The sequence below is a fragment of the Excalfactoria chinensis genome, chromosome 26, assembly GCF_039878825.1.
Source record: "Excalfactoria chinensis isolate bCotChi1 chromosome 26, bCotChi1.hap2, whole genome shotgun sequence".
Taxonomy (NCBI): Eukaryota; Metazoa; Chordata; class Aves; order Galliformes; family Phasianidae; genus Excalfactoria; species Excalfactoria chinensis.
The window spans coordinates 1,205,310-1,231,394 of NC_092850.1; the positions used below are offsets into that span (position 1 = coordinate 1,205,310).

A 26,085-nucleotide genomic window follows, 5' to 3' on the forward strand; every position below is an offset into this window, starting at 1 on the left:
CAGGGCTTGCATAATACATTGACGTGCAGCACAGCCACACTGCATGGTCAGCCCGGGGCACGGGAGCTGGTGACACTGGGACAGCAGCATTTGGAGGAAGGCCCTGGGCTGCCAGATCTACAGGCAACACAGCACTAAGGGCTGTAATCATCCCCCTTCCCCCCCCAGAACAGGGTTCTGTTCTCACTTCATAGTGAGGATGCAAGCTCATGCATTAGCCCCAATGCAGAGCTGCACACAGCAAGATGAGCCCCCAGCGTGTGCAACCTGCAGGCAGAAGCCTTGCACCTTCTTCCCTCTCCTCCACAGGAAGGAAAATGATTTCTCAGGGAAGCATGTGATACTACAGCAAAGGCAGCAGCTGGGAGTCAAGCAGCCAGCAATGCTTCATTGCTTTCACCAGCACTTATCCAGCCTGCCCTCACCTGCCTTTCATTGCAGGCACTGACCAGTCCCAGCAGCTCCCTGCCAGGACCACTGGCACCAATTGCTTTCCCTACAGGTATTCAGGTGGTTGTTGCTGAGTCCATCACCTTTAAGAATGCTGATCAGCAGCAGTGGCCAGTGTTCCTCAAGAAGCCCCACTTACCTCCTTTTGGAAGGGTTTGACTCAGTGTAAGCACTGTGATTAGAGAGCAGACAGAGCTGGCAGGATCCTGGGAGCCAAAACCTTTGTGTGCTCCATGAAGAGCTGCCAGGCAAGGGGTCAAAGCAGGCCAACAAACCCAGGGGGCCCAACCAGGAGGGAAGAGAGAGACCAGAGTCCAAACCAAGATGGAAAAAAAAGAGAGGAATCATCTTTATTTGTGAAGTACGTTAACAGATGGATCAGCTCAGTGCTACCCGGCAAGAAAGAATCCTCTGAGCATTATCTGCTCTCAGTCTCCTTTGTCACCCAAACGTGAACAGAACGCAATGCAAACCTCCCTCCTCCCCCAGCACCACAGCCCCAGCATCTGCTTACTTCAGTGTAGCAACCTGAGATACCAGCAGCTACTCATTAAATGAGTTATTGCTACTGATGCTCAGCCAATGCCCAGCTCTAACACTGCTTCCTGGTTGCCTGCTTGATTGTAATCATGCAGAGCATCCCTGGGGGGAGATGGCCAGGAAGTCTGGCAATTACAAGCCATGCAGGCTGCTCCCAAGCCATGCAAAGATGCAACTATTGGTCTATGGAAAGACCCAGAATTACCTTCCTAAGCCCATTGGGAGATCAGTTCATCTCCACAGGTTACTACAGCAGTTTCTTCCTGACCTGCAGCACACAGGGAGCTGTGATGCTGCTCCTCACACACAGAGGCATTTCAAAGTAATCCTACCCAACACAGCTCTTCCCAAAGAAAGAAAGCGTTACCCTGCCTACCCCCTCCGTATCAACATGAAGAAATACATCTATGACAGTGACCCAAACTACCAGAAAATAAAAGGGATTTATGCTTACAGGTAGAAAATAAAACCAAACCCTCCCACAGCTCTTCCTTTTATTCTTTTCTCCCCTCCCACCCCCCCAAAAAAAAGGGTGTGTTTTAGATTCTACAACTTAATTTCCTGTAGAAAGTGAAGTAACTGAAGGACACGCTAAGTATTTCCTGGTGCTATTTTACCAAAGGAAAATGAGAAGAAAACAACGTCCAGACAAAGTTCTTCAGCTACACGTCACCTGGCACAAGAGAAAGGAAAAGGCAATTAGGGAACCCAGCGAGGCTGTGCTGGGAGGTGATAAAGCAGCACAGGACAATTGGCTGCCTTAAGCAAAGCTGTGAGCTCAACCCACCCCATGGGGGAGGAATCAGGCAGCCCTGACCCTCTCATGCTATACAGCCCAATGCTTTATTCCACGTCTCTCCCACTGTCCCAGTTTAGCAGTTCCTTATTAGACTCCTGCTGGCCTGTGCCTGAGCTTCATAGCAATGCCTCCTTCCCCTCCTCCACCAAGCACTTGCACTACAGTGCGTGCAAAGGCTCTTCTTGATGCAAGACCCCAGCTGGACATTCCCCTATAGCCAGCAGGATGAGCCCATGGCTGCAGGGAGGTGAAAGCTGACCCAGCAGGTCCCCAGGGTGTCCCAACGCATCAGGAACCCCCAGGTGCAGCACTAACCTCTGCTCAGTTAGCATTTCTCTGACGGACGTTCTTGTCCTTGTGGTTCGTGGCATTGCTTTTCCTGCAAAGAGAAAAGGGGTGATGAAGAAAGCAGCACCAAAACCCCAGCCCTAACCCCACTGGTGTGATTTGTGCCCTAAGAGTTGGGTAAGATAGAGCAAGATGAGGTTAGCTTCCAGAACAAACAGTTTTGGAGACATTTGTGCTGTTCTAAGTTGTATTCTGCTTCTATAAGAGGCCACATTAAAAAAACATGGAGGAAACATCTCCCAGGAAGCTCCTGCAGCAGCCAGCTCTCACATTCAGCTAGCTCTTATGCTCAGAGTAGATTCCCCAGTGAATGCAATCTGGCACTACTAACTGACTAAACAGTAAAGCAAGGCACTTACAGTGGTGCAGAGCCTCCATCATCATCTTCACGTCCAGGACAGCACAGGAAAAAGAAAGAAAGAAAGAATTGTGTCAAAGAAGAACAAACATAAGGTCATCTCTGGCTCTCTCACTCCTTTGAGCCCCAGGGCTGAGCAACCCAGGTAGGTTACTGGACACACTGGGCACCACAGTCTGCACAGCACTGAACCCACGTGGTTGTTTCAGCAGGGCCTGGGAGAGCAGGGAGGGCTTATAAGAACACCACATCCTTGCATGAGCTTTAAGCTGCTTCTTGCCTCTGCTTGGACAAGGAGCAAGCTTAGACGTAAGCTCCTGTTATGCAGGAGGCTTCAGGAACAAGGCTTTAAGCATCAATAAGCCCTCGCCCTCCCCACGCACGCTGTGAAATCAAAACAAATACACTGCACACCACATTGTTGCTACATGGAGAAACTCAGCTAAGGAGACACCGTGTCCTTTCACCAGCTCTTTGCGTTCTGCCACTTCCACTGCAGGCTCCATTGCCTCTGCAGCAGAACAGCACTGCTCTGAGCACTGGGGCTGCCTCGGACCCACAGTGTGCTCACAGCTGGTGAGAGGATGATGCAGGAGCACAGCTGGAGCCATCTCCCAGTTCTTACCAGGCAAGTTAGTATCCAGCAGCAGGGGAGGAAAGAGTGGAAAGGTAACACCAGCAAGGATATCATGCCATACCCCAGTTAGACTTCCCACTCTAGGTAATAGGGAATTGCCAGTCCACAACCACATGCCTGGGGTACAGCATTTGTCTGAGCTGGCCCAGCACTCCCTTCCTGTCAGCTCCTCTCAAGAAGGGCAAATCTAGATTCTGGGGGGGGGGGAAACACAGCTTTCTATTGCCCTGTTGTTGTAAAGGGTGTCACATACTGAGCTGTTTCCTCGCCCACAGGCTCAGGTTCTCAAGTGCTGAAGATCTCTGGCTGATGAGCCAGAGGGTGGGAGGGTATCAGGACCTTTCAGCATCACACATCCCATCTTCATCTGTTAAAGGATCTCCTACAGCTCTGACTGATCAGCACTCAACAGGACCCAGACCCAGCTGACGTCAGCAGAAGCCAAAGCATTCTGTGAACCACTTATAGCTTTTCTTTTGCTCAGAGACACAGCTATAACGTGAGACACCTGCCTTCCAACCAGGGCTGTCAGAGGGAACAGCTTCACTCATAAAACTGCCTTGAGTTGAATTTCTGAAGCCCCCACAGTCAGGGGAGGAACATTTAGTTCTAGTCCCTCTGCTTCCCCTTCATAGCACTCAGTGCACCTGATGTGTGCTGCTCCCCAGCAAAGGGCTGAAGTGACTGACCTAGCAAACAGGAAGGATACCAAGCATCTATACTTCATTGTTAATGGGATCAGATAAGGAAGGAAAAGCTGGTTCACACAATGAAGATTCCTACTGATAAGGAAAGGGAGGAGCCATGTTTTCTGAACAGATTAAAGATAACACTATGCATGGAGGAAGTCCCCAGGAGTCAGGATGTGTGAATCTGAGAGCCCAGAACAGATTCATGAGCTGCAGTTAAACTAAGCCTGGTATTAATAGAAGCACTGACACAGCCTGATGTTTACTAATTGGTTTCTCCAGCATGTTCATGGTCAGAGAAAGCCCCATCCTTGTGAAGGAGCTGAACAAAGTGCAGAGGAATCGGTGAGACAAAGGGTGAGTGTAACGTGCATCCAATTTTATCCCTCTGAGCCAAAGCACAGCTTGCTGAAGGACCATTACTACAATGCAATTCCTTGAGACTAAAATAACTGGGTAAAGGCTTCCATGCTTAGATAAGAAGTGTTCCTGTGTCCCCAGGAAGATTCAACCTCAGCCACCTCTTACCATCAAGAACCTCATCTGGCTTCCTCCTCTTCTCATAGATGAAGATGATGGTGACGAGAACCAGAACTTCTGCCACGATACCCAGGAAGGGCCATAAAGCTGCCAAGCGGCTGCGGACACGCAGATTCACTGTAGCACTTCCAGGGCCCTTCAGGTTGGTAGCATTGCACTGGTAGTCACCTGTATCCTGCTCAATGCTCAGTTTGAGAATGCGGAGCTCTGTCTTGTTGCCAGTGGACTTGATGATGTAGCGGCCGGTACCATTGACAATGGTCTAGGAGGGAGGAAAAGAGAACATCAGGGCTGGCACAAGGGGAGCTGCTCGCTCACCATGCAGTGCTGTCACTACAGAAGTCCTCCTTGCCACAGCACTGAGCATAAAGGATACTCTGACCTAGCTAATTATGGGAAGAGGCCCTCTGCCCTCTTGGTGAGCAGAAAGGGGCTGGGGGGGGCAACAAACCAGAGCACTTACCCCTTGATCACTTTTGAACCAGGTCCAGGTGTCAACAGGGGGGTAGGAGGGGCTCTTGCAGGTCAGCACGCCTGTGTCCCCCTCGTTGCCGTGCTCAGACTTCTTGTATGCTACAACTTGGGGTTGAACTGCAGTAAGAAACAACAAGAAATGAGACGCCTCCTTACAAACAACTTGTACTCCTTGCAATCCACATGGCCAGCATCAAAGTCTGACCGCTCATAAGGCTTCCCTTCACTTTAAGAAGCTCGTTATAGTGGGTCCTGATCCCATCATACACCCAACATCTGACATTTTCAATGAGGAAAGCACATCAAGCTGCTTCAGGAAAGGCTCAGATAGATTGGACCAGTAGGTGCCATCCCCTTCCATCACTGTTGTGGGAACACACCAAGGGCTTCAGGCTGACCCTACAGATGCATCAGCTGCTTCATAAAACGGAGATGTCTCAAAGGACACCTGGTAATTCCCAAGTAGACACTGAATCCTTCCTGGTAAAGACCAGGAGAGCACAGCTTCCCCACTCCCTTCCTCAGCCACAGAAGCAAAGTGACCCACGTTACCTTCTATAGTCACGTTTCCTTTTGCCACTGGGTTCGTTTCGTAGATGCATTCGTAGACACCAGAGTGATCTTCAACCTTCCCCTCGATCCTATCAAAACAAAACAGCTCATCCTATGAGCACCCTGTTGGTGAACAAGTCAGCAGTGCAATTTCAGAGGTACAGAAGCAGACACCTGAACAGCACCCTCCTCTATAGGCAGTTTCTCCTATCCCAGCTGGGTAGTTTATGCAGCATCGTGCACCCATTGCAGCCCTGCTCTCAGCCCTTCCCTCCCCGTACATTAAAGCTCTTTGCAAAGTTGCTGCAGTGAGATTTAGCGGATTATGCTGACTGCAACAAACCCCTCATTCTGTAGCTCCCTAATACCCGGCCCTCCATGGAAGGAGCCAGCAAAGTTTCAGTCCACGGCTGCAATGGGACAACGGACTGTTTGTTAGCTCTGCTGCACACGGAGCTTCCCACTTCCAAAAACCACTCAGCTAAGGAATTGAGGTCACACGAGGAAGGCTGGGTTATAAATACTTTAATCCTTGTTCAGCTCCCTGTTGCTATGGGGAGACAGGCACGTCGGCACTGCCATACAAAAAGGACATGATGCCTCTACAGCTGCTGGGTCAGTGCCAGCCAGGCCTGACTGTAATCAGAAAGGAAGGCTCACTGCTCCGCCACAATAAGGCCACTATTCCCACATCTGCTCAGCCACGACCTGCAAACGCTTTTCAGAGCAGGCAACTCCATTGCTTGCTCTGCAAGAGCAGGGTGATGCACGGCAAAGCATCACGCAGAGAACACTAGAGTGTGCTGTTCCACGAGGCCTTCGAGTCTAAAAGACTGGCTTTCTTGCAAGGCTGCAAGCACTTAGGATGGGGTTAGGGAAATATTAATCATCTCCAGCTTCAGAAACAACCATCGTGTAGATAAGAATCTGCTTTTGCTCCTGACACTTACGTGTAACTGATGTAAGAGTTTGAATTGCTTTCTTCTGTCTTTAGTGTCTTGTCTCCCAGCATCCATTTGTGACCCTTGATGTTGGTGTGAGGTGCGCTCATGTTGCAGCTGAGGATCACTTTGCCAGCAGAGCTGGTGTACTGCCCTGTGATCACCGGACCTATTGGTGAGCAAATCCAGAAGTTAACATCTGCTATTCGTGTGCTCCAGCACCTGCACAAGAAACTTGAATGTAGTTAAAGAACACAGCTCCTTGCCTCCATCACTTACCTGAGCATCAGCTTCCCACTAGACCTGATGGATGTTGTCAACACAGGAGACTTACAGTCCAACAAGAGTCCCCCTAGCAACACTGGGGTGCTGAGCTACAGCTGCTCGCAGTAGGGCAGAGCTACTGCTGTGCACTCCAGGTTGGGAACCTCCTGCTCAATGGGTGCAGCTCCCAGAGAGCTCCATGAGAGATGGAAAAAGCCCTGCTGGGAACAGCAGCACAGCTCTCTGCTTTCAGAGGCTGCCTGCTGAGCACCAGCACCTCCCACAGCCTGAGCAGATCTATACGCCTGCAGGCAGTGTAACCCTATGGCAGCCAAAGCCCTCTTTGGGAGGGGGTAATAAGAAAGAAGCCCTTATGCAAGCACTGCGTGCATCGGCTGATGCAACCCAAAAAGTTGCATTGAGATTTCCCCCAAGGGAAAAAAAAAAAAACATATAGAACCATGACTCCAAAAGGTCCTGGAGCCCCATGTGCCAAGAAGCAGTCAATTATGCAATACAAGATGACTCAGACATCGCTCCTCAATAGGAGGCACTCCAACAGCTGCCATTAGCAGAACCATTACACAGCCCCTATGGCACCACCTACCCTTTTACCTTTCCTACCCTTGCACCCAGCCTTATCTCCAAGAAAGATGGATTTCTGCACAGGGATTTTGCTTTCCTGCTTCTTCACATTCCCCTGCAAGAAGGTTCAGCTGGAGCTTTCCATAACTTATACTGGAGAGAACGCTATTTTCCTTCCTGATAAAGCCTCAGCAGGATCTCAAGTCCCCTCTAAGGTTTCTATTAGTCAGAAATCAGCAGCCTGCTGGCACTGGAAGCAGAGGGAACTGCTCACACCCAGAACACAAGCAGCTTCCCCACACTCAAAGAGTCGCACACAGACACGGCCATTTCAAAAACGGTTGCATCACCAGAAACGACTAAAAGCAGATTTGTTTGGTCCCCGCAGCTTGAATCACTAAGCAGGAAAGCGAGCTTAAAGCAAGGCTGTTGAGAGGAACGGAGGCTGCACGAGGTGCAGGGAAGGGGCTGGTTTATCAGTGGTGGTTAGGGCAGACTCTACCAGCAGAACCAAGGCTCTCACATTCTACAAGGCAGCACTGGGGCACAGAGGCACTCGGGGATAAGCAGCACAGTCCAGGTCTTTGGCTCCACAATAAGGCACGGGATCAACAGAATGGCGTTTTGGTTGGGAAGTCACAACCCTTTTTGAGCAGGGCCAGTTGAGGTGGTGGAGGAGATGACAGAAGGGAGAAGGGGAGGTTGGGGGGGAGGAAGTCTCTTGGTTCTACAGCTGGGGTGAGAAGGTGAGGAGGGGACTTTCGGGAGCCATGGGTGCAAGGGTGAGCATGGCAGGAGACTCAAGACACCGGTGTCCGAGCAAGTGCCAAGGCCTTGGGATGGCCCCACTCACGTTCGATGACCAGAACGTTGGCCTGTGAGCGGATCCACTTGACTTTAGGGCTCTTCGACAAGTGGTTGCGATCAGGGTCGTTGCTTGCCCTGCACTCATACGTGCCCGAGTCGTCGCTGGTGAGGTTTGCGATGTAGATGGTGCTGGTAGAGTGCAGGTTGTAGGTGGCGTTGATTTGGACCCGGTCCTGCCACGCGCCATCCCAGAGCTGAGCAGAGGTCTCATTGGGCTCGTTGCCCTCAAACCACCACTGGATCTCAGGGATGGGATTGCCAACGGCCTCGCAGTGCAACTCGACGCTGTCCTGAGTCAGTCTCCTTTGAGACAGTGGCGACTTTATAAAACCAGCTACGAGTTGAAGAGGTATTAGTGCAAAGTGTTAGTGCAAAGCAAGAATCCCACCTGCCACAAGCAAACACTCAGCCATTGAGAAAAGGCTGCAAACAAGCCTCGGATCAGCTCCTGCCTGCTCTCCCTCCCCTTATTCTATGGCTCTCAGTTTGAGCTGTTCCACCACCAGCCAGATTTCCTATTGCAAAACCACAGCCGTATTCCCAGCTATGCAAACGGGAATGCTCTCCACAAGGGAATCCTCTGCATCTCCTTGCAGTGAGGTGTGCCCTCCAGGCCTGGGAGAAAAGTGAGGCCATGCACACTGCATGCACAGAGCCAGCCCTGCCTCCCAGCAGCAAGAAAAGCACTTCCCTGCACGCATCTCTATGGGTACACTGAGCATGCTAAGCATGGCTCCTTGCAGGAACAACACTGCTAGAAAGCAATGGGGGGATCCAAAGTATTTCTCCCTCCCCACAAATCCTTCTCCAACCTCCCCCAAGGTGAGAATATTATCAGCCGTGTTGATTTCACACTGTGCAGAGGCATTTCTCAGCCCTCACTGTCAAGACAGCAAGGTGAGACTTTTCACCCCCCAAGCAAGCCAGCTTTGCAGCAGTAAATCAGTAATAAACGAGCTAAAACCAAGCACCTAGAAATATACAATGCGTTTATTGACTCCAGGGGTCCGTGTCTGAGAGCAGACTGTCCAAAGGTTGCAGCTAAAGCAACAGCTCAGCTGCCAAACACCTCCAGCAGCTATCAGCCACATCCAGCAGCCCCAGGCTCCCCAAATCATCACAGCACAGAGCGGGGAGGAGAGGCCCTGGGGGGCAGGAAGGGTGGCTCAGCCACCATCACTCCAGTAAAAGGCATCATGGAGTCAGGGTTACTTACGTGTCAACCCCAGTGAGGTTCCAAACAGGGAGCTTTGCAATAGGTATTTCCTGCAGCTGACTGCAGGCTGCTCTTCCCAGAACTGCAAGCAGCAAACGTGCAGGACAAGAGCAGCCCCAGGAAATGAGTTTTGCTGTTATGAAGCAACTTCAACGTCAGGGTTATGCAGACGGCTCCACGTGGGTTTTGCATAGGCACGAGGGAAGATGGGTTTGGGGCTGTTGTTTGTTTCTATGTGCCTTAGGACGTTTCAGTGTGCCATCTCACGGCTGTTTGTGAGAGCACAGAAAGAAGCTGGCATTATGAAACCAAGTTTCCTCAAGACAAACACAAAGGAGCCCGCAAGGTACGTTTCTCAAGGGGAAAATGTAGCTTTCTATACTGAAACTTCAGAGGTTTGCAAGGGGTAGAAGTGCCTGGAGAAGCAAGGAGAGCCCTGACCTCATAGGATACAAGGCAGCTTTAGCAGACAGTTGATATTTAAAACCAAGGCACCTTAAAACAGAGGTCAGAGCAGCCTGGGAGGCTGCTGCTATTTTATGTCAACAACAGCACTGCAGTTTGCTTCTAAAATGCACCGTTCAACAACGCACCTTTGCAGCAGCTTTAGTTTCCAAGCCACGAAAGGATGACAAGAACAAAACAGGGACACCAGGATGATGATCTTGAACTGCTTTGGTTTTTAAGCAAGAGATGTAGGAGGTGTCTGAAGCGATAGGGTCGGTTTTGTGCATCACACCGCTGGGATTAAACACTCCCAACCACCTCATTGCAAAGAGCCACGGCATCAACACCAGCACATGTAGAAGCCTGTCCCCCATTAACTACAGCCTGACTCAAAAGAGGGGCTAAGAAGCAGCAATGGGTTTGCATTTGGTTTCATTTTGGGGTGAGTGTTTTACAGCTACAAGGTGATCACAGCAGGCTGATAAAACAAGCTGCTGCAAGGTTACGCGCTCTGAGTTAAAGGGCACTCAATGCAGTTCAGAGAGGCTGCAAAGCAGATCCTGCTCCAGAAAGTGCTTGAACAGGGCAGGTCCTCCCACCCGGGTTTGAAGGGCTGAAAGCAGCTTCTCCACACTTGCTCTACATCCTGCATTAAATTCTTTGCCAAAAGCAAAGGAGGAAAACAAGGAGCCCCTTGGAACCTCCCCCCCCCCCCAAAGGCTTACATCCCAAACAGACCCCAGCAACGCCCAGCAATCAGCCCATCCACACTCAACAGTGTTAAACAGCCACTAAAGGACCCCACCTTTCTACCCACTCCTATTTCCTAAAGGCAGCATCTCCTTGGACCCAACTTCATTACCTGAAGGGTTTGCTCAGAGAAAAGGGGGTAAAAACCAACACAAAGGGCACAATGTCCCCCCTTAAGCCCTGCCTGAGGGCACACACAGACAGGAGGCAATCAGTGCCAGCTCCCATCCATCCAGCAGGCATTGCTGGCTGCAGCATCCTTCTATTCTCTCTCCTGCTGTTGCAAGGGGGGGAATTTAAACCTTCTCTTTGCTGTAGGGAAACACTTGAGCTGCCATTCCTGCCCTCAGGCTCCTCCAAACCCTCCAGCTCTTGGAGCCGGAACGCTGCAGTAACTTTGTAGCCTGGAATTCAGCATCAACGTTTCAGCATCGATACAGGCAACATTCAGACCCCAGCTCCGATCTGTATCAGGGCTGAGTCAAACCCCGAGGCCACAGAACGAGCCCAGATCGCGTTTCCGTGCTAATGAAGAGGTGAGAAATCACAGCGTGGGGCTGAGAACGGGAAGAAACGGAACGGACCCGAGGGCACCATCACGGCACCGACCCTCCTCGCGGCGAGGGATTATCGACTTAAGCTCCATGTGAACATCCTTAAGGGGTTTAAGGGCCGCAGAGCCGCTATTGCTCCCTAAAGAGGGAGCAGCGGGTGAGTTACGCCGTTGTTTAACGCGGGGCAACTCGCAGTTCGGAACGACTCCGCTCCATCCTTTGCCGCTCCCGGGAGCTCCGTGATGTCGCTGCTCGGTCGGAACGGAGGCGGAGCGGCAGCACCGGACAAGGGGCAGCTCCCCACCCACCCCCGGCATGGCCCGGACCGGCCCCGCCCCGCAGCGAACGTGCCGCACCGCAGGGAGATCGAGCCGCCCTGCCGGCCCCAACCCTATGGGGACCCCCCCATACAACCAGCCCCCACAGCTGCCGCTCCCGGAGCTCTTCTCCCAGCCCAGAACCGACGACCCCCAGACGGGTCCAGGAGGGTCTCCCAATTAAGCTGCCCTATAGGGCTGACTCCCAGCCGTCCCGCCCCGTCCCCATCATTGATCCTCACCTGTAGCATCGCCGCCGGCCGACAGCGAACCGAGCACGAGCAGCGCCACAACCGCGCACGGCACGTCCGCGCCCGCCGCCATCTCCGCCCGCACTCCGGGCCGCCCCGCACCGCCCACTATAAGCGCCTCGCCGGGTCACGAGGTGAGGGGAAGGACGGAGCGGCGTGACCACGCCCCCACCGACGCAGCTCTCTACCAATAGCGCCGCCGCACATGAGCTTTGTCCCGCCCCCTTCAGCTAGATCTGACCAATCACAAAGAAGGGCTCAGAGAGCGCCTTTTTGCCTCTCGTTCCCTGCGGGGAGAGCCGGTTCGGGCCGGTCCACACGTAGCTCCGCCCACCGCGCGGCGCGCAGCCAATAGGAATGCGCTGCGGCCGCGGCCCGAGGGGAGGGGGGGGGGGCAATGCGCGGCCCCGAACGAGGCGCGCTCCCGTTCCGCCATCCGCGGGCGGTGGGGAAGGGCAGAGCCGGGGGGGGGGGGGGGAGAACGGGCGAGTAACAGGCGGCTGCCCTTTGCTCTACGCTGTTTGCGTAGCGCCGTGTGCCCACGGGCAAACTCCGGCTGACCCCAACCTGCCTTGTTACAACCCAGATCCCTCCCGTGTACCGGACACGGTGGGGATGGGAAGGGGCTGCCAATAGGGATGGGTGAAGGAGCCCAGCAGTCACCCTATAGAGCTGCTATCTGCCCACCAACCGCAGTATTTATGGCCCCCGGGGTCTCCTCCGTGCAGCCAGACCTGCGGGGCCATGGGGGCTGTGCCTGTGCTCAGGGAATGGCAACGACCACCACAGGGTCCCCAATTAGAACTGAGTGTCCCTACAGCCACGTTGGAGGCATCAGGGTGAGCTGGGGCCACAGCTGAGCACGTGGGAAGGGAACCAGGCAGCGTTTCCCCAGCCCGGGGGGTAAAGCAGAGACAAAAGAGGCCTGAGAACAACAGCGGGGCTCCTGCCAAGGCAAACCAGCAGCCCAGCACGCCAGGAGCTGGCTGGCAGCAACGGGCTCCCACCATACGGCTCCCAGCCAAGGCAGCATCTTCCCTTTGCTCTGGGTTATGCTTGGGCTCAGAGTCCCCCATTTGCAGCCCATCTGAAGCTCCCTGATAAGGACTCGGGCATTGGGGCAGGCGATAACGCAGCACGGGCAGGTGCTTCTGCTCCTGTCAGCACAGCAAGGGGCCCTTCACAGGGCAGCAGCTCCAGCCCTGAGCCCCCCCTTCCCCCAGCACAGGCAGTGACTCTCAGCTGGACCAACCCCAGAGCTCAGACCGAACAGGGGGCAGAGGTTGCAGGATGGGGGGGGAGGCAGGAAATACTCAAACAATGCAGCCACTGACGCCGTTCCCTGCAGTGCTCCCCGTGGGGAGATGCTTGTTCTTGTGAACTCTTTAATCCTCCTGAAGTTCCTCTTCCCTTCAAAGCTCTGTGTTCAATTAACACCACGTCCTGCCCGGCTGCCCCCTCCTATCTATTTGCTTTCCTCACCTGCACCGTAGGAGCACCAAGGGATTGTCTCTGTGTGTAGGAGACACGCTTGCAATGCACTGAGCAGCCCCTAGGAAAAGGAAAGGGTTGGTTGATCTGGAAGCTGCAGCTCAAGCTGGTGCTGCCTTGTGCTAGTCCCCAGTAAAGTGATAATAATCCTATCCACCTTTTAACCTGATTTCCCAAGGCTGCAATGCACGTGCGTTGACCATGTGCGGCCATAGCGGTCAGTCAAATCCTTATCCAGTTTGCACAATGTCATGCAAGGGGAAGTTTTGCTCGTTACTGATTTGATGGCGGGGAGCACAGAGGCCCCAACCCCAAGAAACGAGCAGCAGTGCTTTCCCCCCTCCCTCCCCCTTCCTCCACCCCAATGAGGCACAGGTTGGAGCAGGTCAGAGGCCAACACAGCCCTAACAAGGCACACAGCCTGGCCATTCCCGGGCCTGCAGGCTTGGGGTGCTGCCCAGTTGCACCCACATCAGAGTAAGCAGCAAGAAACCAGGCAGCACGAGGGCACTGCTCCAAGTTTAAGCAGATGGGTGCTGCCTGGGCAGGTCTGGGGCACACAGAGTTGCTTGAGCACAGCAAGCTCTCTGAGTTAAGCCTCCCCAGTCTATAGAGGGAAGGAAAGATGAGGGTTCCTACAGTAACACCCTCCCAGCCCCACCATCCATCTGCAGCCTTTGGGGCAGGCTTGAGCTCACCCAAAGTTGGCCTCAGGCACCCACACAACTGTTCCCTTAAAACTACTTTATTAAATAGTTTCCAAAAAAAAAAAGAGGAAAAATAAAAACAAAACAACAAACAGAAGCAAAACGGACTCAGAATTATCCCATCCCTTTAACTAGTTAAAAGCTACAAACAGTCCAGGCCTGTGCCCGAGCAATGTGGGAAGGGCAGAAAAAGGGTCCCACAGGGGACAGTCCTAAGCCAGGCAGGATAACCTTGCCCCAGGGAAGGGGGCAGCAGTGCCCATCCTGCAGCCCTCCCTATTCAGCCAGCTTAATGACTGTAGAAAGCCACAGCAAAATCTTACATGCTTTCTACCAAAGCAACCACTCACCAGCTTCGCAGCCTCCACAAAAAGAGCTGCTCGTGTCCAAACAACGACTCCGGCTCCCCCAGAACTCCTCAACCCAGCCAGAAGCACAAGCTCCCTGGTTTATGTGCATTTGCAACACAACTTTCCCATTCCCACCCACCCCCCAACTCCACGAGTTCATAAAATAGGGTTTGTTTCTGTTTTTTTGCTTCCCCACCCCCACCCCCCTTTGCAATGACAGCAGGTGGGGTTTCCTTTACAACAGCAGAACAGTCTCCCTGTGAGGTAGAGTTAATTTCAGGGCTGACAGATCCTAAATTCAAACCAGTTCGTCCTAGTTGAGGTAAAAAAAAATCAGTAGTTTACAGCACTTTTGTTTTTGCAGTGCCAGGGGGGCCATCAAGATTCCTCATTGCCAGAGTCATCCTCATCGCCATAGCAGCTGTCTGCTTCCTCTTCCATCTCATCATCCTCGTAATAGTCATCATAGAAGAGGTCTGAGCCCTCATCTGGGGCTGGAGTCTTGGTCTTCACGCAATACTCTGCCAGTGTGGTAGGGACCTTCACGCCATCCCGCTCAGCATCCACCTTTGTTCCCAGGACTTGTTTTCTGGAGGGGGGAGAAGCAGGTGGGGTGAGGACGGGGGATTTGCACAGCACAGCTTGGGGATGCAGCTCTCTTTCCCTCTTGTGCACCAGCTCACACTCACTCGCCACAAAGGACTGGGAGTGTCCCATGCTCTGAGGGCCCCTCTTGCCATGCCAAGGTTGGCCAGCCCCAAACCACAGAGCTGGCAGCAATGCAGTGCTGCATACCCACACCCTCAGCTTTAGAGCTGAAAAGAGCCAGGGCTCACATCAGCAACAAAGCTGAGCACGTAACACAGCCAAACTGCTCCTCAAGAGCCACACTCAGAGCCAGAATCCTTCTACCCAAGCAGCCTGCAGATAAGACTGAGCAGGCTGCGCCCTCAGGATCTCATTATCCCATGTAACACACAACCACAGCTCAGTAAGCCCTCTCAAGTCTACAGGAGTGCTGCTGGGTCTCAGCCCAGCTCCCCACGCACCTGATGATGTCCGTGTACTCCCGATCCTTTCCTTTGCTCTCCTTCCATTTGCGGTACATCACAGAGGCATCCACGTTGGCTGGAGAAAACGTGTTGGGTTCATTCAGCAATGAGATCACGCTCAGAAGAATGGTCCTGGCAGCCAAGAGACACAAGCAAATAAGAACCAAGGCAGGTCTGCAGCTGCCTGCAACCCAATGTGATGCCAGCAGCCTCCCACAGGTCCACATTCACTCACTCTCCCCAGCCCTGCCCATACCTCACGTTCTGTGTGGGGTTCCACCGCTCGGATGGCAGCTCCCCACTCTGTGGATCATCCACTGGTGGGTGCAGGATGGAGATGCAGACATCACCGGTCTGAAAGTACACAGAAAAAGAGCATCTGTAGGGGCTGCTGCCCCAAGCACGTCCCAGAAGCAGCTCGTCCTCTGCCTCAGCACCTTGGGTTGCTCTTCCCTTTGGCTTAAGACATGTGAGGAAGTCCCAGCTTGTGCTTTTGTTACCTGAGATGGGATACTGAAAGGGGCTGTCCCTACCGCGCTGTCTGCACTCTCAGGCATTGGATCAACATGCTGACACTATTGGTATGATACAGATGGGGCTGCCAAGCCACCAGCTGACATTGAACACGTCGTGCAGCTCTCCTGGTGCTCCTCAATGGCTTCAAGCAGCAGCTGCACCACTGTGGGGCCCAGCAAGCCACCACTTTGCATCCATCCTTGGCTCAAGCACCAAGACCCTGATGCATAAGCATGGAGCCCTTATGCCTGACTAACCTGGAACCAGGTCCAGGGTAGGGGACAGACTGTCCTAAAAGCCTCAGTCAGCTGCGTTTCCAATACCAGGCACTACATTCTAAAGATGCAGAGTTTCCAGTGCTGTGCTCACAACAAAGGCTTCATGGACACATCTTTCCCTATCTGTACACAAAGCTGTTCCAGAGCACCTACCTCATAGATGTTGGGGTGCCACATTTTGGTCAAGAACCTGAACGCAGGGGGAGAATAGGGGTAGTCGATGGGAAACCGGAGACGGGCCTGCAAGGAAATGATAATAAGTCATCACTGTTGGTTTCTGAAAGGGAATAAAAAGAAGTCACATAACTCTGACTACCCCACCAGGGTAAATAAGCCTCTGTCAACCCTCCTGCATTGCAGATACAGTCTCTGCACTGGCAGGAAGCCATTGGGAGGTGAATTACTTTCCTTATGTTGCTAGGAGGTGATCAGGACCCAGCCATTCTACTTCTCAAGCCTGGCCTAACCACCCCAAAGGCCCACCTGTTTGCAGTCAGCAAGCCTCCTTTCCTTACATCGCATCAAGGAGGAGAAGCAGGCCGATGGGTGAGAGCAGAGGCATGAACAGTCAGCAAACTGCAGCAGAGTCCAAGAGGCTGCTGGCACGACGCTCACATTGATTCTGCTAAGAGTGGAAGGCTGATGCTTATGTGCAGGCTCACCTCAAAGGCAAAGCAAGGCCTGGAACGAGTTTGCAGACTGGAGGGGACAGAGAAGCTGCAAAGCACTGATCACATGTTCCAAGCAGAAATAGCAACCAAGCTGCTTGGCAAACAAACAGGCACCATGGGCAACTCCCCGGATGTTTTTCCTCACCAAACCCCTTGAGAAACCAATTCCACCTCTGCTAGCATTCCCTACTTTTGCAACCGGTTCCCAGATGTGCAGCTCTATCCCACCTGGCTCACCCATGCTGGGTAACAACGCAGCTTCCAGGTGATCAACAGCAGTGATGCAGATGTTTGCAGGGAGGTAAGTGAGACTTGAGGCAGCACAAGCAAACAAAACCAGCACTAGGAACCCCGGGCTGCTCTCCTGTTCATGACACAAGGGGCACAGCTACAAGTGAGAGACGAGGAAGAAGAGTGTTTACTCTTCAGAGCTTAACAGGGAAGAGGCATCGGGTGTTTGGAGTAATACACCGAACCTCTAAATATAGCTCATCAACACTGAAAAAAGAGACCCGAGTCGAAACCAGCCATAGCGCATAGATAAGGCGCTAAAAATAAGTGTGGATGAAGATCATGCAGCAACACACGTCCATTGCCAGCAGAGACAACAAAACACCGACCAGGCTCTCCTGCATGAATGAACTGATCAAGGCAGGTCAAGAGCAAAGCCTCACTGTTGGCCTTTGAGCAAGTAGAGGAGCACGGTGGCAACTTTATCCTCCCTGGAATGGGGTAAAAGCCACATTTGGGGCTTTCAGGGCATTTCAAGGCTCTAAAAAGCAAAACTTCCTGAATGAGGTTTAGTCACTGTTACAAGAAAATCCAACCATCAGAAACAATAACAACATGAAATTCAGCTTCGGGACAACAAGCCCTCTGAATATTAGTGGATGATGATCAGCACAGACGGGCATCTGGTTACACCCCAGCTACCCAGCCCCATATCTGACCCTGGGTCCATCTGCTGCCACCTCTCTATGGCACTTCACAAGGGAGGTCGGGTCCTCTGCCACAATCAGTGCAGGTTACAGGAGCCTCATTAAACCCATTTCGTCCAGCCCTTCATCCACTTGCTCTGCTCTACGCAACACAAGAGGGTGGAAAGAAGCAGCAAGAATAGAAGCTGGGGTTAAACACATTCTGTGTGCACACAGAACTCCACGAGGGCAGCACAAACAACACCAGGCCCTGTGCTGCACTGGGGCCAAACAGCTGAACTTGGCAGAATAATCCCCTTTGTTGCCCGAGGAAAAGAACAAAACCATCCACAGGCAAAGCACTCCCAGAGGGAGCTCTGGATGGAGCTGTGCCTTGCTGTATGTGAATGTGCACATGCTGTCATAGCCCTCTTTCTCATGTAGGCCTCTCCTCCATCACCACTTAAAATATAGAGCTTGGGAATGCTCCGGCACAAAATAAAGAGCATGGGCTGCTGAAATGTGAGAGTTCAGAGCCTCAGGCAATAGGGAACCGTGTCAGTAAAGAGAGAATACCTCACTCTGGAGCATCAGACTTGATGACCACCAGGGTGACTCACCTGGGCGCACCCCCACCCTGCCAGCAGAGCAAGAGACAAATCAGCCACGAGCAGAGGAGGCAGGAAGAGGAAGAAAAACAGCTACGCGGGTTGCACAACAACTGGGAAGAACATGTACACACACATTCCTCTCACTGCGCACAGTCACGCCACGCACTCAAAAACCCCCCCAAAAAAACCCACATCATTTGCCCTGCATTGAAACTGCCTGAGCATCCCACACAGCACAGAGTCCTTTGTCCCTTCTCTCCTGGCTCGGTGGTGATGCCTGGGGTCCCTTGGTAGAAGGAACAGAGCTTGGGATTGCGTATCTCCAACACTAACAAGCAGAGGGTGAGGGGGGAAGAGGGGAGCAGCTTCTGGGAGCCCCTTTTCACTAGACTCTCCTTGCAGTTTAACAGCAACCATCAGTTCTTTATCTCCCTTCTCCCCTGCTGGCAGCTCCTCCTGCCAAGCCCCCAAAACAGCCCAACTCTATAAACCACAACGTCCAAAGGCCCCCAGCAACAAGTCCAGCCAGTTCCCCACTGCTCAGCACCCCTCACACTCCCTGATACCAGCCCTGTGACACCCCCAGCTGCTCCCTCACACCACAACCCACACCTGGGCCATCCCCATTCCCCTCACATCTCTCCCACACCTGTATCCCTCCAACCCAACACGCTTCCCTTTACCCTTTCCTAACCCCCATCTCCTCAGTTCAAACCCACACAGCCATCATTCCGTGCCACCACAGCTTCACCCCCCGGTTCACCCGACTGCCCTGGTGCCCCCTAACAGCTCACCTTGAAGTACCCGCCCTCGTAGTAGGTGTTGGGGGGCCCAAAGATGGCCACCTCCCAGTTGTACAGATCCCCCTCGTCCACCAAATTGACCCGAAACCCTTCCACGGGCTCCTCCTGCAGCCCTTTCAGCTCCAACAGCAGCGCCTTCTGTGAGCTGGGCACGAGAGACCGCGCCATCGCGACGACGAGTGTAGGCCGCAAATGAAGCCGGGGCTTTGCGTAGGCCCAACAGCGGCCGCAGGAGAGAGCGAGGGGGGGGGAACGAAGGGAGAACACAGCGGCAGCTCCGCGCACCGCTCCGAGCGCAGCCGCGCACTGCATGCCGGGAGCTGTAGTTCGCTCGGCGGAGGCGTGGCTTCGTTAGGCTCCACCCCCTTTTGTAACGCTCGCCTATCAAAACGCTCCGTTAGGGGGAAGGGGCGGGGCATGAGGTTGGCTCCGCCCACATCGCGCCGTCCGCCAATGGGAGCGCGAGGTTGGGGGAACCACGTGAGGGCGGCCGTGGGTTAACGTGCCCTACGCTCCTTTAACCGGCTCCGGTCTGAACGCTGCTGCCGTTGACTCCAAGCAGTAAAGAAACCGGAAACGTAAGAAAAAGGCTTTAATGTCTGACAGGAAATCAACCATTAAAAGAGATCCATTCAAATAAATTACTCGCGCGGCTCAGCACGCCTCAAAAAGCAAAGCGACCTCTAAAGGAACGGAGCTCGTTTAGTCTCTTGGTGCTCAAATGGTCCCACATCAAACAGTTTCCATTGGGAGAAATCAGCGTGCGAGTCTAAACCTTCATCTGCAGCACTTGGATGGAGCTGGAGGTGGTTGGGTGCATACAGAGCAAGGAAAGAGGGAGAGCAGCTGCTTTACAGCATCAACCAGCAGCCGTTTATCTCCTGTGCATTTAAAACCTTTTATCTAACAAGTAACGTTTTATTTCATGCCTCACGTCAACCCTTTGCTTACATCCGAGTCCTCGTACAGGCTGCAAGGTAGATGGGCTGCAAGGTAGATGGGCTGCAAGGTAGATGGGCATCGTCCCATACTTCAGATAGGGATGAAATGAACCCAAATGTGAAGCTCATCAGGGCTATCAGCACAGGACAGCTGGAGATCCTGCAGTTAGTGAACTCTGCCCTCCAGCTCCCAGTTCCCACTTAAGGCCTAAAAAATGGCTTAGTGATGGCAGCTGGAAATAGAGGAGTTCCATTTAGGGAACATCAAGCTCTAAAGGCAAGTGAGTAAGGAATGGAGCATGGAAACCAGCAGTCTCTCGTCATCAAGTGACTCAGGGCTCACCTGAGTCGCTCACCCAAGCCTCGATGCCCAGCCAGTCCAAGGGAGTAGAACCTTCTCCTCAACACAAAGCACTGTTTGAAGCACATAAGGGTATTGCTCCCACCTGGATGTTACTCAACAGGTTTCACTTTTGCAACGAATAAAGCCGTGGCTTTCTTCAGGAATTCCTCTCTGCTCATCGTGCTGCTGAGCTTCCTCTCCTGCAGCGCCCGCTCCATAGCCAAGGCTAAGCAGTCCGGCCCCAGCCTGGACCCTGCCTCCAGATAGCGGACAGGCACGGAGAGGCCCCCAGCTCCTAATGCCTCCTCCAACGTACACAGCACAGCCTGGCAGACGCTCTTATCCGCCGCACCAGCTCCACTATCCAAGACATCATACAGCATCCTGGCCTTGCTCACAAACTCCAGCAGCACGAAGCAGCTCAGCACTCCATAACGGAACACATCAAAGGGCACGGCCTCGTGCTCCCGGCATTGCACCCGGTGCAGCAGCTCGGCAGCCACCTCCTGCGGTGCATCCCCGTGCTGACAGATCCTCCGCAGCAGCTCGCTGTAAAGCCGGCCATCCACACCCAACCTCCGCCGCCTCCCGCCGGCTCCCAGCACCTCATAGGCCGTGCTGATGTTGTTGTTGAACGCCGTCCTGCAGCAACACGGGGATACATCATAGTATCACAGTATCACAGTATCACAGTATCATAGTATCATAGTATCACAGTATCATAGTATCACAGTATCATAGTATCATAGTATCACAGTATCATAGTATCATAGTATCACAGTATCATAGTATCACAGTATCACAGTATCACAGTATCGTGTGAGTTGGAAGGGACCTTAGAGATCAGCGAGTCCAACTCCCGGGATTCGAGCCGTCTTAGTGTAGCAGAGCGGCACTTCTACCCCTTGCGTCACAGGGGGGATTCGAACCCGCGCCCTCCGGTGTTGCAAGCGGCGGTTCTAACACCGTGCGCCACCGGGGGCACACCAAACACAACACCAAGACTACATCTCCCAGCGTGCCCCGCGCGCTCGGCCGGAAGCGAATAAGGCAACGCTGGAGCGGGGCACGCCGGGATACGTAGTCCGCCACCCGCCTCTCGTTCTCACCTATGGGAGTGGTGAGCCAGGCGGACGTACCACAGCGCCCGGGCCAGGCGCTGCATCGGCCCCGACAGCTCCGCGGCCGCCTCGCCCGCCGCACCGGAGCCGCCCAGCACCAACCGCTCGAAGTAGTCGGCCAAAAAGGAGACGGGCTCCTCGGGTCTCGCCTCCAGCACCTTCAGCAGCGCCTCCCGCACCATGGCGGTCACATCGGCTTGTAATAGGAACTCTGCCTCGTCTCCCAGCCCGCTGCCCGCCGCCGAGCTCGGGGTGGCCGCCGCCGCCCGCCGCTTCTCGTACGCCGCCATCTTGGCTGCAGGGGGCGAAGGCGGGTCCCAGCCATCTTGGTGCGCCGCTGAAGCGGGTAGCCATCTTGAATACTGGCAGCCAACCAGCGAGCGAGGAAGCCGTCGGGTCTCCCTCCGTTCTTATCCCTCTCGCCCAATCAGCGAGCGGAAAGCGGTTGCCATGGTGCCGAAAGGCTGCAGGCCGCCATCTTGAGTGCGGTTCTACTATGGGACCGTGTGTGGACCCGAGTCAAAGCGCCGACATAAATAAAGCTCTTTTATTGGAAGTAATGCCGCTGTTCCGCACCCCAACCCGGCACCACGCACCCATCCCTCACCTACAGCTGCTCCTACAGCCTGAGGGGCTGCACAGCCCCATCCATCCCTCACAGCCCCATCCATCCACTCCAGCCCCATCCATCCACCCCAGCCCCATCCATCCACCCCAGCCCCATCCATCCCTCACAGCCCCATTCACTGGTCAAGCAGCAGCAGCATCAACTATAAGTCAATCTGTCCTTTCCCAGCCCTGTTCACACACACCACGATGCAGACAGAGCTCTCTGTGCCCACCCCAATGTAAAGGAGTGCAGCAGAAGTCCGACCAGCTCCATCTTGGCAGCCCCTGGGGCTGGAGCTGCTTTTCTTGGGGTCATTGAGCACCCCACAACCTGCTGGCTCTGGTGGGTCCTATGAAGCTGGGCTGCCTGGTTCATAAGGCATCCCGGCTTCCCTGCATGGCCAGCAGCAGAAGGAAGGATGGCAGGAGCTGATGGGGAAGGAATGGGGCAGCTGTAGGCAGCCTCCACTCTTAGGACAGATTGTAGTTGGATTTAAATCGTTTCCATAAGCAACGAGATACGACACCAGTCACTATCAGCCCCAGGAGTGAGAACGCTGTCCCCGTGGCTATGGGGGGGATGGAGCTGGATGTATCTGCAAAGACACAAGGTGGATATGGGCTTGTAGGCCTAACTCCTACACCCACAGCTCCCCATAGAGCCCCACAGAGCCCCATAGAGACCCACAGTGCCCCACAGCGTCCCCAGGTTTGAGCATATCACATACTGGTAAGGCATATCATAATGGTAAGGTTAGAAGAGCCCTCACAGCCCCTCTCTGCCATGGACTGGGTGCCCCCCACCAGCTCAGGGCTCCATCTATGGCCTTGGGTACCTCCAGGGTCTCACCACCTCTTGGTAAAGCATTTCTTCCTAAAACCTCACCTAAAATGCCTCCCTTCTGCTTTAAAGCCATTCCCCCTTGTCCTCTCCTTACTTCCCCCTGTATAAAGTCACTCTCTTGTTTATCAGCTCCCCTCATACACCAGAAGGCTGCAGTAACACCCAGCATGGTCACAGCAGACCCCAAGGGATGCATACAGAGGGGACAGATAGAGGCTGCAGACCCCCCCCAACTCACCATCAGTGACCACCAGCTGCATGCTGACTGCTTGTGCATGGTGGCCCAGCAGGATGCATTGGTAGTAACCTTGGTGATGGGGCTCAGCCCGGTCCAACCATAGCGTAGAACCACTGCCCACTGCCTCCTCCCGGTACTGGGATAGAGCCACAGGGGTATGAAGCCAATGGACAGAAGCATTGTGGGCACACCGTGCCTGACACCCAATGCGCAGAGCTCTGCCTCGTGTCCCATTGGGAGGCAGAGACCAGATCTGCAGGCTGCAGGTGGGTGTTGTTATATGGGAGCCTGGGCTGCTGCCATCCACAGCTGGTCCCTGTGTGGCTGCAGTGCTCACAGTGGCTGCGGTCCTATCTGGATGCAGCGATGCTGTGCTCAATGAAGGGCCCTGATGGTGCTGAGGCAGGGTGGGTTTGGATGCAGCAGACCATTGTGTGGGGGTCTCAGGTCTCTGTGATGCAGCTGTGCTGGGCTCGTGTGGTTCTGGGGATGGCAATGTGATGGCTGCAGGCACAGTGATGCTGTAGATCACTGTTGTGGTCACTGTGGTGTGGGGGCTCTCTGTGGATGTGGTCATGGCCATTGGTTGCTCTGTAACAGCTGTGAAAACAGAGGATCATAAGCAGCCTCAGAGATGGATAGTGCCACGTCTGCCCACCCTACACAAGCACAGCAGCCCCGGAGCAAGGAGCAGCATCAATCAGCACCCCAGCATGGCAGCAGGGACAGGAGGTTCACAGCACAGCACAGCTGTATAACCCTTCCCATTTCAAGCAATGTCAGACAGTGAAGGAGAGACAGTGCAAGTACTATAAAGAACGTGGCTCTCCATCTCCATCCCTGCTACTCACCCTTATTGCTCACAGGAATGGATGCCACGCGGGTGAAGGTCTTTGAGCCAATACTCAACGTCAGCTCACATTTGAACACCTCCCCATCTGCCACGTCCTCTCCCGGCACCCGCACTGTGGTCACAACATCAAACAGTCCCTCATCAGTCTCTGTTTCTTCAAAGTCATCCATCAGCAATTTGTCCTCCCGGTACCAGGTGAGTTTCAACCCAGTGATGGGATACACGTGCAAGGCTGAGCAGTGCAGGGTGGCTGGTTGCCCTGCTATCAGTGCTTGGTCCACGTTGAGCTGCAGCACCTCTGGGAGAGCTGCAAGAGGAACAGCCACGATAAGCTGTGAATCCCCCCTTTGCAGGGGGAGCCCCCAAGTGAAGGGGTGGGGATGCTTACAGTAAACCTGCAGGTTGGCAGTTTCCTGGTAGCTGCTGTCACCGCAGGTGCCCAAGCAGATCTTGGTGCCCGCTGTGGCCAATTTGGCACTGCTAATCTTCAGGATGCTGTGGGTGAGGAAGGTGTCGATGCTGCCCAGGTTGGTGTCCAGCCCCTTCCATTGCACTGTGCCGCCTGGGCAGGGCAGTGAGCAGTTCAGCTGCACTGCATCTCCGTACTGCACCACTGGCTCCTTTGGCATCACCACCAGCTTGCTGGTCGGCCTCCCTGTGTGAAGGAGGAGGGACTGTGGGGGTCAGAGAGGGGACAAACACCAGACAAGCAAAGCAAAGGAGATTCTGGTTCTGATCCCCTGGCAGCAGGATTCTGCACTGGAGCAGTGAAATACGCCATCACTCACACACCAGCTTCACCGCAATAGACACAGAGCTGAAGAGCAAAGAGAAGGAGCACCAAAAGCAGCACACAGAGCAAAAGCACGGGGATCTCAGCACAGCCAGACCCACACAGTATAGGTGAAGGATCAGGCACTCACCGTTACAGCCCCACAGCAAGCTGATGAAGAGGAGAGGAGCCAGTTCCATCATCCACAGAGCTGGTTGCTGGGCAGGTCAGCAGCAACAAATGGTTTTCTTTCCTTCCCTCTTGCTTGGAGTGAGTGCTGCTGATTGGGGCTTTCCTCTTCTGGCCGTCAGCCCCGTCCTCAGCCCTTCTTAACACCCTGTAAGATCCGCCCCTGTGAGCACCATCCGGGGGCCCCACAACCTTCCCATCAGTGGAGGGGATTTCCAGAAAGGCCATTTTATTTCATGTTCATTTCCATTTTACTTCATGTTCAGTGCCTGCCCAGACACACAGCTCTGTGCCTATGGGGATCCCCTGACCCCAAGGGTCCTCACATGGCTGCAGGGCTCCCATTACCTCTCACCCCCCCCGACAGCACCACTCAGGTCAGGACCTGGTTCCATACCCATATCATTCAGAAAGCAAGAATCTCCCTAAATCACAGGGATTTGAATCCTACTGTGCCAAGAGATTAACTGCAATAGGAGGACAGGCTGCCTCCTCTGACAGGCTCCCCTTTATCTGCTGCCAGCTCACCCAGGGATGTTGGATGTTTCCCAGGGCATCTCCCCAGCACTCCCCCATCAAACAGCACTCTGCCCTCTCTCCAAGGCAAACTGTATCCTCCTATGCAAGGCCACAGAGCCATTCACATCTGGCATCACAACACACTCAGCTCTATGGAGATAGCTGGGGCCATTCAGGCTCATCATACCCCATCATTGTGCTTGGGCTAAGGAAAGAGCCAAAGGGTTGAGGGGAGGGATGCGATTCCCCCCCCACGTCTCCTATCAGGAGCTGCTTCCCATACAGGAACACTCTTGTAAAGCAGCTCCGGGCATGGGGTGTGCTGCTCCATTTGGGACACCAGGTAATTAACTATCATACACGGCAGGGGAAGAGCTCTGTAAACAACTGCCAACCGAATGTGCACATTCAGCTGAAATCAGGGTGATTAATGGCTGCAGGGTTTTGTTCTGTCCATCCTGTGTTAACTGAGCCGCTTCCCGGAGTTTCCAGCAGCCACTGCAGTCTGTCTATGGGGCCCTGACCTGGCCCTGGTGCGGAAGTGCCCAGGTCTCCTCTATGGGATAAGGTTCTATATGGGCCAAGCACTTCCCAGCAGTGAGCCTGGGATCTCCTCCTCATTCCCACCCTTCACAGCTCAGACCTCAAAGCACCTTCCATGCCCTAAACTCATCTTCCCTT

At 53.9% G+C, this 26,085-nt stretch overlaps 4 protein-coding genes across 4 annotated transcripts; all 4 read right to left on the minus strand.

Annotated features, from left to right (window-relative positions):
• Positions 1–775: 775 nt before the first annotated feature.
• On the minus strand, positions 776–11,724 carry BSG (basigin (Ok blood group)). The gene is made up of 8 exons (XM_072357420.1): positions 11,571–11,724; positions 6,338–6,497; positions 5,388–5,476; positions 4,825–4,952; positions 4,350–4,623; positions 2,497–2,521; positions 2,105–2,168; positions 776–1,663 (listed from the first exon to the last, which is right to left on the minus strand). Exons 1-7 carry the CDS (start codon positions 11,650–11,652, stop codon positions 2,111–2,113), a joined length of 816 nt encoding a protein of 271 aa, XP_072213521.1. The 5' UTR covers positions 11,653–11,724; the 3' UTR covers positions 776–1,663; positions 2,105–2,110.
• A 2,599-nt stretch (positions 11,725–14,323) lies between these two features.
• CDC34 (cell division cycle 34, ubiquitin conjugating enzyme) lies at positions 14,324–19,308 on the minus strand. Its single transcript, XM_072357422.1, has 5 exons — positions 18,967–19,308; positions 16,127–16,213; positions 15,436–15,533; positions 15,177–15,311; positions 14,324–14,716 (listed from the first exon to the last, which is right to left on the minus strand). The coding sequence occupies exons 1-5, from the start codon at positions 19,285–19,287 to the stop codon at positions 14,506–14,508; spliced, it is 852 nt and encodes a 283-aa protein (XP_072213523.1). The 5' UTR covers positions 19,288–19,308; the 3' UTR covers positions 14,324–14,505.
• Positions 19,309–19,550: 242 nt separating this feature from the next.
• On the minus strand, positions 19,551–21,726 carry TPGS1 (tubulin polyglutamylase complex subunit 1). The gene is made up of 2 exons (XM_072357524.1): positions 21,369–21,726; positions 19,551–20,901 (listed from the first exon to the last, which is right to left on the minus strand). Exons 1-2 carry the CDS (start codon positions 21,668–21,670, stop codon positions 20,370–20,372), a joined length of 834 nt encoding a protein of 277 aa, XP_072213625.1. The 5' UTR covers positions 21,671–21,726; the 3' UTR covers positions 19,551–20,369.
• A 436-nt stretch (positions 21,727–22,162) lies between these two features.
• MADCAM1 (mucosal vascular addressin cell adhesion molecule 1) lies at positions 22,163–24,986 on the minus strand. The gene is made up of 5 exons (XM_072357659.1): positions 24,848–24,986; positions 24,313–24,579; positions 23,923–24,231; positions 23,072–23,671; positions 22,163–22,585 (listed from the first exon to the last, which is right to left on the minus strand). Exons 1-5 carry the CDS (start codon positions 24,897–24,899, stop codon positions 22,461–22,463), a joined length of 1,353 nt encoding a protein of 450 aa, XP_072213760.1. The 5' UTR covers positions 24,900–24,986; the 3' UTR covers positions 22,163–22,460.
• Positions 24,987–26,085: the final 1,099 nt, after the last annotated feature.

Bases quoted from the DNA above. Each gene is read 5' to 3' on its own strand.
- BSG (XM_072357420.1), bottom strand. From the start codon at position 11,652: ATGGCGGCGGGCGCGGACGTGCCGTGCGCGGTTGTGGCGCTGCTCGTG. The intron at 6,498-11,570 runs GTGAGGATCAAT...GCTCACCAATAG, and splicing joins GGCCGGCGGCGATGCTACAG to GTCCGGTGATCACAGGGCAG. The intron at 5,477-6,337 runs GTAAGTGTCAGG...TTGTTTTGATAG, and splicing joins AACTCTTACATCAGTTACAC to GATCGAGGGGAAGGTTGAAG.
- CDC34 (XM_072357422.1), bottom strand. From the start codon at position 19,287: ATGCAGTGCGCGGCTGCGCTCGGAGCGGTGCGCGGAGCTGCCGCTGTG. The intron at 16,214-18,966 runs GTGAGCTGTTAG...ATTTCCTTGCAG, and splicing joins ACGAGGGCGGGTACTTCAAG to GCCCGTCTCCGGTTTCCCAT. The intron at 14,717-15,176 runs GTGCGTGGGGAG...TCCCCCCTCCAG, and splicing joins GAGTACACGGACATCATCAG to AAAACAAGTCCTGGGAACAA.
- TPGS1 (XM_072357524.1), bottom strand. From the start codon at position 21,670: ATGGCGGCGTACGAGAAGCGGCGGGCGGCGGCGGCCACCCCGAGCTCG. The intron at 20,902-21,368 runs GTGAGAACGAGA...GTGTTGCTGCAG, and splicing joins CTGGCTCACCACTCCCATAG to GACGGCGTTCAACAACAACA.
- MADCAM1 (XM_072357659.1), bottom strand. From the start codon at position 24,899: ATGATGGAACTGGCTCCTCTCCTCTTCATCAGCTTGCTGTGGGGCTGT. The intron at 24,580-24,847 runs GTGAGTGCCTGA...TCCTTCACACAG, and splicing joins CTTGCTGTGGGGCTGTAACG to GGAGGCCGACCAGCAAGCTG. The intron at 24,232-24,312 runs GTAAGCATCCCC...TTCCTCTTGCAG, and splicing joins TGCCAACCTGCAGGTTTACT to CTCTCCCAGAGGTGCTGCAG.